This window comes from Eleginops maclovinus, chromosome 16 (genome assembly GCF_036324505.1).
Source record: "Eleginops maclovinus isolate JMC-PN-2008 ecotype Puerto Natales chromosome 16, JC_Emac_rtc_rv5, whole genome shotgun sequence".
In the NCBI taxonomy this organism is placed as follows: Eukaryota; Metazoa; Chordata; class Actinopteri; order Perciformes; family Eleginopidae; genus Eleginops; species Eleginops maclovinus.
In genome coordinates this window covers 5,163,610-5,182,474 of record NC_086364.1, presented here as the reverse complement: position 1 = coordinate 5,182,474, position 18,865 = coordinate 5,163,610, and the positions used below count along the sequence as shown (strand labels likewise).

Below are 18,865 nucleotides of genomic sequence, written 5' to 3'. Positions count from 1 at the left end.
ACACCTCCACAAAACGAACCGTGATCCAATAAACACAATCAATAGACATGAAAAAGAAAAAAATGACCACAATTCAAATGCTGACTTATAATTAGAATGTTTATTTATCTGAGCAAACATTTATTTTATAATGGAACATACAAGACACTACAAACAACCACAGTGCAACTGTTGAAAAATGAAAGTAAGAAAAAATATTATAAATAAACACAGATAAAATATAACATTTTGATGAATATAAATAGTCCAAGTACTGCAATTAATCTCAAAACTGAAATACTTGTACTTTACTTGAGTATTTTCTCTCATGGCACTCAATGCTTCAACTCCACCAACATTTTAAGGGATATATCGTAGTTTTTACTTTACTACTTTTATTTTAGAGTTTCAGTTACTGGACTTTAAAGTTAAATATTGTCAAATTTAAAGATTTTGCGTTTAAAAAAAACCACAAGACTAATAATTATGAATTCATTAAATAAAAATGATGCTTTGTTAGAAATGATAGTTTTTCTGGACAATTCTGACAAAATGGATAATCAGTTAGCAAATCTTTAAACCCTTAAAGAAATAATCACACTTAATTTAGATGATTTTTTTTAGGGTAATTTCTATACTTTTTTGTGTGGTGTACTTTTACACAAGGATAATACTTTGAGTAATTTTTCTGATTATACTTTCTTTTAATGACTGAATATTTTCATTACAGGAAAACTTGTACCAGGTTATTTTTATAGATAATTATTAGTACTTTCAATTCACTAAAGGGTCTAAATACTTCTTTCAACACTTGTCTTTCTCATTTTTCACATTGCTTGTTTTCCTCCTGACTTCAGACACAGTAGCTGCAGGCGTCTGCCTCCTCGCCTCGGTTTGAAACACTATCAGGCTACACTCAGTGCCACATAATATATAATTGGAAATCGGTTCACTGCGTTTTGAAGAAACGTTAGGTCGTAGGGGGGTGGGAGGGTGAGAATCTTCCTCCTTGTCTACTCAGATTTACTAGTGCATCCAAACGGCAGCGGTTTTTTAAAAGAAAACAAACCTTGCAGTGCTGCATTCGACAGAGGACCTGAGGGCACGCGTCATGTGTTCACAGAGGCCTGCTGATGTTGCCGGCTGTCTTCAGGGCTCCAGCTGACGCTCAGAGATGAGCAGCTACATTAACCCCGTTATAACATGATGTTGCATTTGTCAATTAGCACGGCTCAGTGTGCACGCTGAGATAGCATTCAGGGGGCGGATCTAGTCGGGTGATTTGAAGCTTTGTGGATTTATTTATTCATACCCATGTTTGATTTGAGTTAGATGGTGCTGTCAGTCAGCTTCCTCCCTCGCTCTGATCTTCACATGCATGATGTTTTTTTCTCTTTGCCCTACTTGGCTGTTTAATTATGGCATTTATTTTTTCAGAGCATCACCATCCCCTGCATATCATATTTATAAGTTAAACAGCCTTTTTTTTTTTACTAGCATTACAAGAAAACATGGCACATTTAGGAATTTAAAGACTTCCCTTTGGGCACTGGGAAATTGTAATGGCATCACAAGATGAGAAATTGATTAATAAAGAAAATAATGTGTAATTAGTTATAAATAAAACCATCATTATATGCAGGGCAGCCAGTTTCCATTTAGTCTAAACATACGTTGAGTACTTTCTTATTTGAATATAGATGAAATACATTTGTATTTTAGTACATTAAGTATCTATGCATTAGATAGTATAGAGCTAGACGTAAATCTTAAAGGGGCCTTATTCTGCAGATTGTGAGGTTCATATTTGTATTACTTTAATGTTCAAAACGCTCCTCTTTTCACCTTTCAGTGCAAGCGTCACATAGTGATGTCACCATGATAGGGAAGTAAACAAAAGAGCCAACTAGAGGCATTTCAGGCAGGAGGGAGAGAGTGTGGGAGAGAAGGTCCTTCTGGAGGGAACTTTGGGATTTTAGCCTTTGCAGACCATTTACATGTTCCTAAATAACACACTGCAGGGTAGAGAGAATCTCAAGGGCATAATAGGGCCTTTCTTAAAATATGCAGGAAGCATATTTGAATGTAGTTATGCATAAATTATATTCTTATTTAAATATGTTTTAGTGCTTTTTTCATTAGGTACATTCATTCTTGTATACATTAAACACACATGTATCTCAGCACATGAATTACATGTTTTTATAAGTATAGGCAACATCTGTACTCTTTAATCTACACAACGTGCATGTCAACTCCCAAAAACATTCAGTAGCCTAAATTCAGTAAATCATCTTTATGAATAAAGTAAATCTAAATATAGATTAGGAATTAAAAGGTAGTTTTTGGTGTTGCCTATCAGCGCCCTTTTGAAAGGCTTAGTCTTCTAATTATCATCTTTATGAATACTAAAACACTAAACGTGTTAGTGAAGTAGAGAGGCTCACTCTCGCCTTATTTTTGAAGCCGTTCACAGCATTTGTGCTCTCGACGTCACACGTTTCAGCTCAAACTGAACAGTTAATAATTGAAATCTATTCATGTTGAAGTGCACTTTATGAAAACCAGCTGCCATTTTGTCTCCCACACAACTCTCTGCTGTTTGTCTCTGTGTTTCTCAGTGTTCTTACACATAACTCGCTCTCACTTCCACAGTTGAACATCCCGTTTCATGTCAGAACCTGTCACCTGGTAACTGTCCCAGATAGATGAACTGAGGGAGATAAAGACAGTTTCTATCTCGACAGACCTGCAGAGCAAACCGGTCATAGAATTCCTACAACTTGCAGGATTGTTGAGACATGCAACACAGATGAAAACATCAGGAAGGCTGATAACGTCTCTAGATTTCTGTGCACATGAGGGGGATTTTGCAAATGGGTCACTTTAACAAGAGTGCAAGAATGCATTTTCCAGCCTGTTAAACACATTAATTAGACGATCTTCTGTGCAGCTGAAGGGGAAAACAAGCGAATCACATCACTGATGATCCAAATTTAAACCAAAGGGTTGTCCCTTCAGCAAATAACCAAACGTAGGATTTGAGCCCGCTATTTATTTCACGCTTGTCAACAATTTGATAAAAAATATGTCATACATATCCTGTAAAATATTGTTTAAATCAGAGATTTCAATAAACAGAAATAAATGAAGGCAATATTTTCTGTCTTTAAATTACCTGCTAGTTAAACATCGAAAGGATCCCATAATCCCAAAATACAAAAGATCAGCAGATTCCACGACCTGGAGCCAGTACATATTTGTTGCTATTTGTTATTTTCTTTGAATCAGCAGCTTCAATGAAACAAATGATCTGCTTTTGAATTACAAATAAAGAAGAAAATGTACTTTAGTAGGGATTTAAAATACATCTGTCCATATCAACTCAAACCTATGACATAAAACCAGTCAACTTAAGATTACAGCCACAGAGAAATAAGAAATGAACTACTTTCAACAACATGGAAAGATGATGAAGTTGTAATACTTGTATTTAGCTTTTATATATGCATTGAATATTAACCATTTAACATTTAAAGTTTCAAGGAAATAACATTTCTCTCATGTCCAAATATCTTTAAGAGAGGGGTTCTCAGCTCCATGGCTATATATAGCAATATCAGGGGCACTCTCAACTTATGTACTTATGAATTCTCAATTTGACCAAACTATATTAATAATACACAGAATCTAAATGTTGTTGCAATAAGGGAAATATTTTAAATTTCTTTAAATAATGCATATATTGTTTTATTTCTTCATTCAGGTAAAAAAAAAGGTATAATTATGATGAGGAATTGAGCCAACCGTACCGTTTATAGTACACATCTTTCCACTGTTTAGACTAATTGCAATGATGTGATGCAGTACTCTGTTCTACTGGTCTAATTTGGTTGGAACCCTTTTATCTTCACACCCAATCAATATAATTTACCTGAATACATGTTGCAAATTATATTCAGGGTAACCGGATGTAAAGTACACATTTCCACCCAATCCAGTGACAAAGGATGGGAGGTAGGACACACTACTTCAAAAGGGTTGTAAGAGTAGCTATGGGAGTCCCGTGCAGTTTATGGCCAAATTCAAATGTTTTCCTCTCTTAGAAACAACAGTATGTACTCACCTGTGCACTCCCTGTTTTCCAGGCCCTGGCCATGCCCTCAGGTGCACGGGCGGGCAATATAAAAGACCCCGAAGTGGCAGACCTTTTCTGCAAAGATGATCCGGAGAAGCTGTTCGCTGACCTCCGTGAGATCGGCCATGGCAGCTTCGGAGCCGTTTACTTTGTGAGTACTGAAGTCCTTCTTCCTTTGTTAGTTCATGTTTACAGTATTTTCATGTCTATTAAACAAGATGCAGACTTCGACTTTTTTTTCCTATGACATGAATCTGAAAAATGATCATTTTAGCCATAATCACACATCTCTAATCGAGGTCTGATGATGGTTTGAATAAAGTCTCTCCTGGAAAACATTCACGGTGATGAGTTCTGCTCACTTCCTCACAGTCGCTGTGTGGACCTCAGATGGTCGTTTTTTGGGAAATGTACAGGAGCTATTTCTCTATCTGACCAGCAGTTCTGATAAAGCATACTCACTCTTCAGATGTTAAGGGAATCTTTTGGCAATTTTTGACATTTCAAAACTTCTGATGTGGTTTTTCAGTTGACAGAAAGCTGATGTAGAGATCCCCAGGCACGCTTATTTTGATAGTTCTCTTCTGAGTTTCTGGCCATTTTCATGTCTCTACTTATCATGGATCGAGCTTTGACGCCATGCAAGCAGATGAGTTTGGACCAACTGGCAGAGAGACCAAATATGAGCACAACAAATCTGAATAAATCAGATGTGATTGAGACATAGAAACTGTAAGAATGTGTTCATCATCTTGTGTTTAGGTATTTTCTCGTGTGCAAGTCAGGGAGAACCTACGTGGTGTTGTTGCTGCAGCCTGGTGCTGAGATTATCTTTGAGATAATCAAAGTATTTCAATCTTTTATCAGATTTTCCTTTAAAAGAAATGAATACAGAGCACACTTGGCCTGAGTGGTTACTTTGTGGGTTTCTAAGAGACAGAAATTCTTAGCTGCATTTGCTCATTAATGAGGAAACTGTGAAACAAAATAAAATGTCCCCACTTAATTATGGAAACAGTGGGAACACAACCTGTGTGTTACTCATTGTATCTGTAAAATATTCTTTTACACCTCAACAGTGTTCTTGCTGAATGTCTGAGTCTCACAGGATCCTTAAAAGCCCAAAAGAGATGCTGCAAAAACACACAATTTCTCATCGGTGGACTTTATTGTGTTTCCTCACAGCTCAGAATGTGTTTCAGTTTAGGCTACATCCACGCTTATAAGTATGGTTTTTGACTTTTGCTACATTTACACGCAATGTCATTTATACCTAGCGCATTTTAAAGACCTTGGTATTGATATGATGTTATACATTTTGCTATTGGTACTGGAGAAATATCGAAATCTAAATAAAATATTGGTTTCGGTAAGAGTAGTAGAAGACTTCTTGTTATGTAGTCCTTTCTGCATTTAAGCAACTAACTGCTGAGTGAACAATCCGTTTCCCGTTTTCACCAACACACACATGCCCAGTGCATATATGATTCAAGTTTTTAGTTGTGCTTATAAAGTACAGAAAAACAAAATGCATTAATGCGGATGTAGTCTTAATGGTTTTCTAAAGGACGTAATGACGTTAGCTTCACACATTTTATCACCTTTCTTTCTTTCGGAATTATACTCCGTAGAAACAGCAGTGGTGCACCATTGAGTAGTTTTAGGATCCGAAGAAGGACTTTATTTGACCATCTGAGAGCAGCACTCTCATTTAGGATTAGGCCTTTTTTGAGGATTAAGCACTTGGAATAGATTATAGAAATATAGTATTTTACCCAGACAGAAGGATAATGTAGTTTTGTTGATGAGTGGATCACAGTGCAGATCTGATTCTCTTGGCTCTCTAGACATGTCTGGCCCATAGTTTTGCACTGTTTATTCTGGGGAGAAAAGATGTTGTATAACATTTCTTTTGCTTGTACATAAAATAAATGATCTTCAACAGTTATCATACAAAACAGACCAATGGCTGATTCGTGAGTAGTTTCTGTATCAGAGAACTTGTCAAACAATTATTTCCAGACATTGATGAAAAAGACAAACGCAGCATTTTAAAGAGGTAAATCCTATTATTTACATAATAAATCCCTAAAAGTAATTCAAACTGAATCAAAAAGAAATGGTTTGTAATGCTGCTGTTGTCCTGGGCGGTGGCCACAAAGATGAAGGGGCTTTTGTTTGTGAAAATGAACTTAAGTAACCGGGTTACAGTGGGCTTTCTCCAGTAAGCTGCTTTCTGAATGTAAACATTGTTTCTGTAATCAGGGTGGGGGGGATTACAGGAAACTGATGCTTCCTGAATAGGGATGCTTTCTTGAACATGTTTTTTAATCTGCATTTGCAGGATAAAGACTTCCAACAAACTGTACGACAGTGACCTCAAACAGTCACTACTAACTCTGAGTTAATGAAATTCCATATACTAATTAACCTACATTATGGGACAGGCTTCTCCTCCCAAAACACTTGAAGGCATACACCTTATTTTAATGTCCATTTGGAGTTAATAAATCATATTTCTTTCCTAAGAAATGTTCCCTCCCTTATCACCAGTAGAGCAGGTGAATATGTGGATATTCAATTTCGAGATATGGGACTAAATATCTTGTAACTAAATTGCAATTTCCTAAGGGTCTGTTCATGGTTTTAAAGGCTGCAAAACAATCATTAAAATACAATATTGTGGCATTAATGGGTATGGGTAAGCATTGACAAGAATGATTTGATATTCTCCTTATTGCCCAGCCTTCATTGCCAAATAAATGAAAATATGTAGAATAATGTTTTGAGTGAAGTATCCCTTTTTAAACTGTTATAGCGTGATTATAATACCATCCCTGTGATACAAATTGTAGTTCTAAATATAGGTCCATAATTTACCTGTAAACAGATTTGTTTTACATTTTAAAAATGAGGGCAGTACTCCAAACGCTGTCTGGCAGGGTAAAGCAGCAGGGCGGACTGTGTGTGCACTGAGCAGCTTCCAGGTGTGAGCGGGTGAAATTGTGGGAGTGTGTTCAGGGCCTGTGTTGCTTCCCTGAATAAACAAAGTTTTATAACCCGTCATCTGATTACCTGTGTGACCTGTTTTCCCTCGAGTGTTTCTGATGATCGTGTTTCTGTCCCCCTGCAGGCCCGAGATGTGCGCAACAATGAGGTGGTGGCCATCAAGAAAATGTCGTACAGCGGCAAGCAGACGAACGAGGTAACGCACGGAATAAATGTTATCCTTTTGAAATAAATTCTAAAAAAACCCTCTTTATTTAATAAATGTTCAACATCTCCTAATGAACACCCCAGTTAATTCAAAAATGTCTGCCTTTTTTAAATTGACAGTCATTGTCATATTATTAGTTTAGGTTATTGGTTTAGTTGTCAGGGACCATGTACAAATAGAACATAAATCTGTAGCAGTAGTTTACTCATTTCCATCTGCAGTCCCTGGGCAGGTCACCACAAAATGATTCTACTTTTCAATAACCTTGAATTTTGAGTAAAAACTATGGGGTCAGATCAGTCTCATAATAATAATGCACAGAAGGATTTACACTCGTATTTCAGGATCCACACAAATGTGTTCCGTTTCACATACTTGTAAAATAAAATCCAAATACAGACAAAAGTTTGACATGTGTATTTTTGATCCACATATTTGTTTTCCGTGTCAAACCGCTCTCTGTGCATGGATCGCTGTGCATTCGTGTGTGGGTTTTTTGAGACTCCTCTGATGGTCACCCGATTTGTACTTGTAATTTTTTCAATCTATAGCCAATCAGATGTCTCCTCCATTCTAACCCAATCACATGAGCGCGTATGATTGTTCAAGGGTATGATTTCTTGCGTTCATGACGTGGTACTTCATATACGCATTTTGCGCTGTCCAGAGCTGACAGGTCAACTTCAACAAGGCGTCTAGCGCAAGTGATAAGTGTCTCTGCGTGAATGATTCAATATGTTTTAGGTATGAATTCTTGACACGTTAGTGATGTGTTACTGTTAGCATGGAAGTAATATGGGTGGCATGTAATGCTAGCGTTTGCTGGCAAGTTAGCTATATAATGCTAATAGACTACCTAGGATTATTACCTTAAATAGCTAACATTAGCCATACATGTCTTTAACTTCTTTCATTCTCTTGTTTTCATTTACAGCTTTGCAAGGATGAATCCAAAGTTTCCTGCTCAAATTATTATTCAAAATATATTCCATTGTGTTTAATGATGGAGTAGAATTGAACATTTAGAGCTGACGTTAAATAGGGTTGACCGGTTAAGGTCCTAGGTAGTCTATTAGCATTATATAGCTAACTTGCCACCAATATTACTTCCATGCTAACAGTAACACATCACTAACGTGTCAAGAATTCATACCTAAAACATATTGAATCATTCACGCAGAGACACTTATCACTTACACTTGTGCTAGACGCCATGTTGAAGTTCAGCTGTCAGCTCTGGACAGCGCAAAATGCGTAAATGCGCCACCATCATGTGATTGGCTTAGAATGGAGGAGACATCTGATTGGCTATAGATGGAAAACATTACAAGTACGAATCGGGTGACCATCAGAGGAGTCTCAAAAAACCCACACACGAATGCACAGCGATCCATGCACAGAGAGTGGTTTGTGTTTGCCGGTTCAGCGGTTTGACACGGAAAACAAATAGGTGTGGATCAAAAATACAAATGTCAAACTTTTTTTGTGTTCGGATTTTATTTACATACGAAACGGAACACATTTGTGTGGATCCTGAAATACAAGTGTAAATCCTTCTGTGTGCATTTGTGTATTATGAGACTGATCTGACCCCATAAAAAACAAGGTAATGAATAAGTCCCTGCAGAAGTCCTCATGTAATGTTCTCCTCTACCTTTGTTTAGAAAAAAATAAAGGGTCTGATTTTTTATGTTTAACATATTTATCTCATTTTATTCTGTTTATGAAATGTGCTCAAAAACACAAGATAAGCATATTTTGATTTTCATGTTCAGAAATGGCAGGACATCATTAAAGAGGTGAAGTTCCTGCAGAAACTCCGCCACCCGAACACCATCGAGTACCGGGGCTGTTACCTGAAGGAGCACACAGCATGGGTATCTACTGATGGATGGATACAGAGATAAATGTAAATAGTATAACGTGTTTTGTGTCCTCTGATAATAATGTATCATGATTTCTCCTCAGCTGGTGATGGAGTACTGCCTCGGCTCGGCTTCAGATCTCCTCGAAGGTGAGATCAACACTTAATTAGCTATTAAAACCTAATTATTTATGCTGTTTATTTATTATTTATTGTTGTTGTTTGTGACTCTTTGTGTCCTTTCTTCCCCTAGTTCACAAAAAGCCGCTCCAAGAAATGGAAATAGCTGCTATTACCCATGGTGCACTGCAGGGATTAGCATATCTTCACTCGCACAACATGATTCACAGGTAAAAGAAGTCAGCTTTTTCTTACAAACTACAGTATTTAGTTTGACTACATAGAATGCAACATGTCCTGTCAAAATGTTTTGTATTGTTTACAAGGTGTTACAGGTTTTCTGTCTCAAACAATTACAATAATGTATTGAACTTTACATTTATAAGTTGTGAACACCCATTACCAACTCAGCAGATCTGGCAAACCCCTACATCTCCAGGAATAAACAAATAATGACGATAATAAAATTAGAGATCAGCAGCAATCAATGAAATAAAACAAATAATTATACAACACAACATTAGTTTTACTTTGATAAGAACTTCCACTAACCATTATTTCTATTATTGATTAATCAGCAGGTTTGGTCTATAAAATATCAGTAAGTATTATTGTTTTTTGACAGCTTAAAGTTAAATGTTCTCGCGTTCACTAATCATTCGTAGCTTGTTCATCTCATACTCTCTAAATCGGCATTAACAACAATACAAAATCAGTTGAATCATCAGTGGTGGACTCAATAAAAAGGTGACATAATAAAATTATTGCTGTGGGAATAACTGAAATCTCTAAACCACATTTCAAATTACATTCACAAAAACAATTTTGATGTGATGATAAAGGCTTTGGAATACCTTGAAAGAGCTCGAAAAGGGACTTTAACTGTTACAAAGCAGCTGGAACAAACACTGTTAGTAACTAGAGATCATGTTCTGCAGGGATGTGAAGGCGGGGAACATCCTGCTGACGGAGCCCGGACAGGTCAAACTGGGGGACTTTGGCTCTGCCTCCATCGTGGCGCCTGCCAACTCCTTCGTAGGGACTCCCTACTGGTGAGTAGTTTCTTCTACATTACGAAATGTAATCCAGGAGAGGGAAGCATGGTAAAGAAATGAAGACACATGTAGCAAAAAACTCCTCCTCTTAGAAGGGTTTATTTTAAACCGGCCTTTTTCCTCTTGTTGTGCTTTAAAAATTACTTTCTTGAGCGACTTGACTTACTTATGATTTAATATTCTGTTACATCTACTGTGTATTTTATTTTCCAGGATGGCTCCAGAGGTGATCTTGGCGATGGATGAGGGGCAGTATGACGGCAAAGTGGACGTGTGGTCGCTGGGCATCACCTCCATAGAGCTGGGTACAACATGCACGCTTTAAACGGCAGATGAAGCCAGACCTGAAGAGTGTTTGGGGATCATCTCTGCCAAGATTGTTTTTTTTATATATATCTTTTGACATTGTGCTCTTTCCTTTCCCCAGCGGAGAGGAAGCCCCCACTGTTCAACATGAATGCTATGAGTGCCTTATATCACATCGCTCAGAATGAAAGTCCCATCCTGCAGTCCAATCACTGGTGAGCACGTTTCTGTCTCCTCCACTCAAAGTGTGAGACTTAATTATCCTCAGAGAAACTCTCCTCCATATCATACTTTTAATCTAGAGATATCAAGTTATGTTTTTGTACATTACTTAATAATCTATTTATTTTATTTGATAAATAGATCTCTTTTCCTTAGCCTCTGTCATTCGGTTTGTTCTGAGTGGAGTGACTATGATTACAATAATTATCATTATTGAATAATTGTCCAATTATCTTCTAAAGTTATTGTTTTCCCATTCAATTCCAGTTGATGTCTTTAAATGACTTGTTTTGTCAAGGTAAAAAGCAAAGGTATTCACTTTATTATGATATCAAAGGGATAAAAAAGCAGGACTTCTTCACATTTCAGAGGCTTAGAAACATTTGGGATTGGAAAAAAATCTATTCTTTGCAGGAAACTTTAATTAAAAATATTGACTTTTCCTTACAGCTAGGGTTGTAATAGAAAACTAATATGGATTTATAAAAACAATCATTGGACATTATTTCAAAGCTTGCATTTTATATTATTTATATATTTACATACTATGCAACCATTTAACATTGCGACAGTAAACGTATATATACATTTGGTATCTTGACATTAAAGTGGATTCTTCATGCCAGGATGATGAACTGTAAAATAAGTAATTGAATAAAGCAGTCTAACAATCTAAAGGACTTCAGTTATTAACAACCACTGCTGCTCTTTCATTTTGAACTCCTTTTTCACAGCTTTTCCTTTTGTTTTATTTATTTTTTCTTATATAAATAATAACTTTGAATATTTTTCTCTGCAGGTCTGATTCCTTCCGAAACTTTGTTGACTCTTGCCTACAGAAGATTCCCCAGGACCGGCCTACCTCCGACGTGCTGCTGAACGTAAGAACTGAACAAACATCCTTATTTCACTCAGAGTCTGCACCCTCCAGCGCTATACTAACCAGTATATTCAAACCAATTAAATGGTGAATCATTCACTTACTTACATTTTTAAATAACTAAATAGAAGTCCGGTTTCGGGTGACTCTTCATGTTAGTGGGTTTTCCCTGCAATGACAGCCGAGTAGCAACTTTTGATGATGAACAACAATTTTACCAAATTAGTTTTTGTGTCTTTGCCTCAGAGAGAAGACATTGTAGACTGTTTTTAATTTTGCTCTCAGGGCTGGGACTGCTGCGCTCTGCTGTCACACATAATAAGCAGCATCAATTCAGCCACATTTCTTAAGTCTGGGAAACATTTTGTCACAGGAGGTGACCATAAGTCTGCGAAACTATCCATATATATGATTTTATTTACCCCTCTCACAGTGAGGAAGTCTTGAGCACACACTGGAGACACGCTTAAGTCACTTTGAAGTTGCACTAGATCCGCTGAACACCAAACAAAAGTCTTCTCAGCATCAGTCTTGCTAACATGTCGTCTCCACCCTTGCTAACGCAGCATCGCTTCTTGTGTCGTGAGCGTCCGATGACGGTGGTAATGGACCTGATAGCACGCACCAAGGATGCAGTGAGAGAGCTGGACAACCTGCAGTACCGCAAGATGAAGAAGATCCTCTTCCAGGAGACCCAGCAGAACGGCCCCGTGTCCGAGGGAGGGGACGACGAGGAGGTGAGGAGCGGGGAGTTAGTAAGGGTCGTAAGAGGGATAAATCATTTAGAAAAAAAAAGGTGAAACGATGGATAAATCCTGAGATCATGATGAAATGAAGTATTTAAAATGTGTGTGTGTGTCAGGAGGTGGAGCAGTACCTGCTGCGGACAGGCACAGTCAACAGCATGGAGAGCTCCCAGTCGGTGCCCAGCATGTCCATCTCAGCCAGCTCTCAGAGCAGCTCCGTCAACAGCCTGGCCGACGCCTCGGACGACAGCAGCAATGAGATGGCCATGATGCAGGAGGGCGAACACACCGTCACCTCCAACAGCTCCATCATCCACAGACCCTCGGTAACTAAACACATCTCCCGGGTCCCATAGTTCACAAATATGAAACATTTGTTACCAGCAAATGTTCAATTAGCAAATCTAAAAGTTTTTGGGGGTATTTTCGATGAGTGTCTTGTGTAAGACTAAGTTTAATTTGAGGGACAGTTTGGCAACAACGACTGTCAGTTTTGAGGACCATGTCTTGTAACCTGTCATGAAACCTTGTTTACATCTAGGGATTAATATGGAGGTTAATGTGTCTCAATTTGTGTGTAATTTGTAAATGTATAACACCTTCCACAAATACAAAGAAGATTCTGCAGGATCTGCAAATACACAAACAAAGTCCACAGGAAAATCTGGGAATACTATAATTAATGTACAACTAAACAAAAATAATTTCTGGATATCTTTCTAATATTTACAGATTACACCCATCTGTTTTTGAATTTTCAAAATGTATGTTTTGGATTTTCCCTATGTATTCTTTTCAGTTTCAGTCGTTTTTTATTCAAACTCCAGTTTTGATTTGCAAACAAGTTATTTATTGACATTTTAAATCAAAATGTATCTTATTTGCAATAAACACATTTTTGATTAAAGTGTCTTTATTCTCCTCCTCCTCAGGGTCAGGATAACATTTATGATGACCCCTACCAGCCAGAGATGGACCAGCCCCAGGTTCCCTCAGCCGGACGCCGCCGAGCATACTACCGCAACCGGGACCACTTCGCCACCATCAGGACCGCCTCCTTGGTGAGTCACTGTCTTCCTGCTTGTTGTAGTTTGCTGCAACCCCGAAAACAAACACAGATTTGGCTAGGTGTTTGTTTCATTTTGAATAACTTCAAAATGCATTGTGATTATAGCCACAGGTGGAACACATAAATATACAAGCAATAAGAGAGATATGGTAAATGTTTTATCCTAAGAACATTAATATTAAAAAGGAGTAATAAAATATAAAATCTCTCCTTTTAATAATTTAAGTAACTTTTTGTTTTATTTTGAAAGGATGGCTGTACGAACAAGACCTACTTTAACTTGGTTATAGGCAGATATTTGGAGACACAAAACTACAATAAGGAACAATGAATTCAAAACAATAGTTTTGTGATTTGTGGGACAGGACACATTCTTAAAGTAGATCCACACTTTCCGACCCCCCCCTTCCCCTCCTCCAGGTGACCCGTCAGATCCAGGAGCACGAGCAGGGCTCTGCCCTGAGAGAGCAGATGTCCGGCTACAAGCGCATGAGGCGGCAGCACCAGAAGCAGCTGATGGGGCTGGAGAACAAGCTGAAGGCGGAGATGGACGAGCATCAGCTGAAGCTGGACAAAGAGCTGGAGAACCAGAGAAACAGCTTCTCCACCGAGGCCGACAAGCTGGCCAAGAAGCACCAGGCCATCCTGGAGAAAGAGGTGACCACAGCGCTTCATGTTTCAGAGGACTTTACCTGGGACAATTAAAACGTTTTGTGTAGTTTCTGTGCTGTGGAAGTGCTGCTGTATCAGTATCTAGGAATAGGTGATGAGTTATGAATAATATTTAGACATTCTCAGGTTATGCCACAATATACGATATATATCGCAATGATTTCTCACAAAGTAAAACTGGAACATGGCATTGTAGCGGGCTTTAATTTTGAAAATCCACATCAGTGACACTGGTAGTCTGCTTTTATTTTGAAGTCAGATTTATCTTTCCAAATACATTCTTTATTATTTTATTTGACTAATTATTCACTTACGGAAATGCTTGATTTGATTTTCATTAAATGTTTATTCATCAACATAATTAAAAACCGACTTCCAGTGAATGTCAACGGAATTTTACATTCATTTAAAATATAGGTCAGTATGTCAAAAATATACAAATAATTAAATACAACTAAAATAAATAAATGTTCTCTGAAATACTGTTTGCCGAAATTTTAAAAAGGATCAGTTATTGTAAAAGCCACTATACATTGAGAATATTCAATATATCACTCATCTGTAGAGAATAAGCACTAAACTATTATTTAGAAATCTGACCTCTGACCTCCGCCTCTGTTTGTGTCCTCCTGCAGACTAAAGCAGCTCTGGCTGAGGAGAAGAAGTTCCAGCAGCACATCCTGGGCCAGCAGAAGAAGGAGCTGACCAGTTTACTGGAGTCACAGAAACGGCAGTACCGCCAGCGCAAGGACCAGCTAAAAGAGGTCAGAACGCACGCACGCTTCAGGAGAGTAAAACGTTTTACAATCAATAATTAGAATTAGAAATGCAGCATTTTTATTAAATACAGTATGCAAAATTCTCTAAATCTTTGACTTTATTATTTTATTTATTTATCTTTATATTTCCGCATTGATTCTCTTATTATTTTAAAGATGATGTATTCTTTATTATGGCAGGACTGTTGGATTCTGTCTATGTCCACGCTCTTCTTCTCACGTTCGTCTCTTTTTGTCTTCTCTGGTCGGCTCTCACCAGGAGCTGAATGAGAACCAGTCGACTCCGAAGCGGGAGAAGCAGGAGTGGCTGATCCGTCAGAAGGAGTGTCTGCAGCAGATGCAAGCAGAAGAGGAGGCCAGCCTGCTGCGGAGACAGCGGCAGTACTACGAGCTGCAGTGCCGCCAGTACAAGAGGAAGATGCTGCTCGCTCGCCACAACCTGGAGCAGGACCTCCTGAGAGAGGTACAGCACTTCAAAAAATAACAGCAATATTAAAAACATTAGTTATATTTAACTGTAATGTTTTTAATATTCACATTCTCTTATGACTACTATATTTAGTAGTCATAAGAGAATGTGAATCATTCCCTTTCCTGCTTATAACTAAGTTAAGCTTTCACAATAACCTCGCAAATATTCTATGGATGCTAGGGACTATTATGTTCTTTACACGTTAATCAATGGATTATTTGCATGATTTTTTAAAAATTAATAGTTTAGTCTAGGAATCTTAAATAAATCCTGAGGAAAAGGGGGTAACGGGGTGAAAATAAATAAATACAATTTTATATGTGTCTATCTATCTATCTATCTACAGTGGGGAGAACAAGTATTTGATACACTGCCGATTTTGCAGGTTTTCCCACTTACAAAGCATGTAGAAGTCTATAATTGTTTATCATAGGTACTCTTCAACTGTGAGAGACGGAATCTAAAACAAAAATCCAGAAAATCACATTGTTTGATTTTTAAGTAATTAATTTGCATTTTATTGCATGACATAAGTATTTGATACATCAGAAAAACAGAACTTCATATTTTGTACAGAAACCTTTGTTTGCAATTACAGAGATCAGACGTTTCCTGTAGTTCTTGACCAGGTTTGCACACACTGCAGCAGGGATTTTGGCCCACTCCTTCATACAGATCTTCTCCAGATCCTTCAGGTTTCGGGGCTGTCACTGGGCAATACGGACTTTCAGCTCCCTCCAAAGATTTTCTATTGGATTCAGGTCTGGAGACCGGCTAGGCCACTCCAGGACCTTGAGATGCTTCTTACGGAGCCACTCCTTAGTTGCCCTGGCTGTTTGTTTTGGGTCGTTGTCATGCTGGAAGACCCAGCCACGACCCATCTTCAATGCTCTTACTGAGGGAAGGAGGTTGTTGGCCAAGATCTCGCGATACATGGCCCCATCCATCCTCCCCTCAATATGGTGCAGTCGTCCTGTCCCCTTTGCAGAAAAGCATCCCCAAAGAATGATGTGTCCACCTCCATGCTTCACGGTTGGGATGCTGTTCTTGGGGTTTTACTCATCCTTGTTTTTCCTCCAAACAAGGCGAGTGGAGTTTAGACCAAAAAGCTGTATTTTTGTACCTTCTCCCATTCCTCCTCTGGATCATCCAGATAGTCATTGGCAAACTTCAGACGGGCCAGGACATGCGCTGGCTTGAGCAGGGGGACTTTGCATGCGCTGCAGGATTTTAATCCATGACAGCGTAGTGTGTTACACTCTTCAGGTCATTGACCAGGTCCTGCCGTGTAGTTCTGGGCTGATCCCTCACCTTCCTCATGATCATTGATGCCCCACGAGGTGAGATCTTGCATGGAGCCCCAGACCGAGGGAGATTGACCGTCATCTTGAACTTCTTCCATTTTCTAATAATTGCGCCAACAGTTGTTGCCTTCTCACCAAGCTGCTTGCCTATTGTCCTGTAGCCCATCCCAGCCTTGTGCAGGTCTACAATTTTATCCCTGATGTCCTTACACAGCTCTCTGGTCTTGGCCATTGTGGAGAGGTTGGAGTCTGTTTGATTGAGTGTGTGGACAGGTGTGTTTTATACAGGTAACGAGTTCAAACAGGTGCAGTTAATACAGGTAATGAGTGGAGAACAGGAGGGCTTCTTAAAGAAAAACTATCAGGTCTGTGAGAGCCGGAATTCTTACTGGTTGGTAGGTGATCAAATACTTATGTCATGCAATAAAATGCAAATTAATTACAGACCTCTGCATGCTTTGTAGTGGGAAAACCTGCAAATCGGCAGTGTGTCAAATACTTGTTCTCACCACAGTATATATATTTTTAAAAATGCAAACTTTAAAAAAAAATCATTATTTGTCATTTATGAATGAACCCCTCTCCATCCCCTCCTCGAGAGCATCCATGAAAATGTAGAAAAAAAGTGCTCAAACGAAAATCTCTGGTTTTGCTGTTAATAGGTATGCGTTTTGAGTTTTGTTGAATAGAAGGCAACCTTTTTTTGTGGCTTTGTATTGTAATATTTCTTTTAGTATATAAAAACAAAACATGAATTCAACACCCAAATAATAATAATAATACATTTGATTTATAATGCCCTTTTCATCAAAGATCTCAAAGTGCTTAGAAAGGAAATAAAAACAGGTTGATCAGTTTTTATAAAGAATAAAAAAGGATTTAAAAAACATCTAAGGAGGACCACAAACTTTGCTAAATAGAAATGTCTTTAGACCTTTTTTCAACAGTCAGTGGATTGTTGTGCCCTCAAGGTGTCAGGGAGGGCATTCCACAGACGTGGGGCGGCAGCACAGGAGCTCCTATCCCCCATGGTCCTGAGTCCAGTTCTGGGTATGTGGAGGAGGTTTGAGTGAGTGGAGTGGAGGGAGCGTTTTGTGTGTTGAGAAGTTCTTTGAGGTAGGGGGGAGCATGTCCATGGATACATTGGTGTGTGAGGAGGGAAACCTTGTACTCAATCCTGGTGGAGACGAGAAGCCAGTGGAGTGAGTGGAGAATGGGGGTATTGTGCTCATGTTGCCGCACTCTCATCAGGATCCTAGCTGCAGAGTTTTGGATGTATTGAAGCCTCTGCATGCTCTTGCTAGGAATCCCAATGAGAAGTGCATTACAGTAATCCAGTCTGGAGGAGATAAAGGCATGAACCAGCTTTCGGCATCTGAGAGGGAGAGAATGGGGTGGAGTTTGGAAATGTTACAGAGGTGGTAGAAGGAGGTCTTGCAGAGGTGATTGATATGGGCTTCAAAGGTGAGTTGAGGGTCCATTTTTACACCAAGATTTGTGACTGTTGATGAGAGGGGGGTGTTGGAGTTAGAAAAGGTGATGCTGGTTATGGATGATGAGTTGGTCTGGTGAGGGGTGCCAACCAGGATGGCTTCGGTTTTGGAGCTGTTGAGTTGGAGGAAGTTGTGCTCCATCCATACCTTTATCTCCTCCAGACAGGTGGTGAGTTTTGACGGGGATGACTGTGATGATGAGGGTGGGGTTGCAGCTGTGGCATTTACATAGAGCTGTGTGTCATCGGCATAGCAGTGGAATGAAATTCCGTGACGGCTGATGACTTGGCCAAGGGGGATGAGGTAGAGGATGAAGAGGATGGGGCCAAGGACTGACCCCTGGGGTCCGCAAGTGATTGTGTGTGGATTTGATTTGGAGTGACCCAGGGAGATGTATTCTGTCCGGTTTGTGAGGTATGATTTGAACCAACTGAGGGCAGTGTCATTGAGTCCAGTGGTGAGGTGGAGCCGGTTTAATAGAATGCCATGGTTGACAGTATCAAATGCAGCAGAAAGGTCCAGGAAGATGAGGAGGGAGGGAGAGCCAGC

At 38.9% G+C, this 18,865-nt stretch overlaps 1 protein-coding gene across 1 annotated transcript in view; it reads left to right on the top strand.

Moving 5' to 3' along the window:
• taok2a (TAO kinase 2a) overlaps positions 1–18,865 on the top strand; it is a 30,203-nt gene that overhangs the window by 2,589 nt on the left and 8,749 nt on the right. The window contains 15 exon segments of the mRNA XM_063903485.1: positions 4,128–4,268; positions 7,251–7,322; positions 9,110–9,211; positions 9,303–9,348; positions 9,452–9,548; positions 10,257–10,370; positions 10,587–10,678; positions 10,801–10,894; positions 11,701–11,782; positions 12,348–12,518; positions 12,644–12,853; positions 13,460–13,588; positions 14,017–14,253; positions 14,904–15,032; positions 15,307–15,510. Of these exon segments, the coding sequence (XP_063759555.1) occupies positions 4,137–4,268; positions 7,251–7,322; positions 9,110–9,211; positions 9,303–9,348; positions 9,452–9,548; positions 10,257–10,370; positions 10,587–10,678; positions 10,801–10,894; positions 11,701–11,782; positions 12,348–12,518; positions 12,644–12,853; positions 13,460–13,588; positions 14,017–14,253; positions 14,904–15,032; positions 15,307–15,510 (1,911 nt within the window). The 5' untranslated portion in view covers positions 4,128–4,136.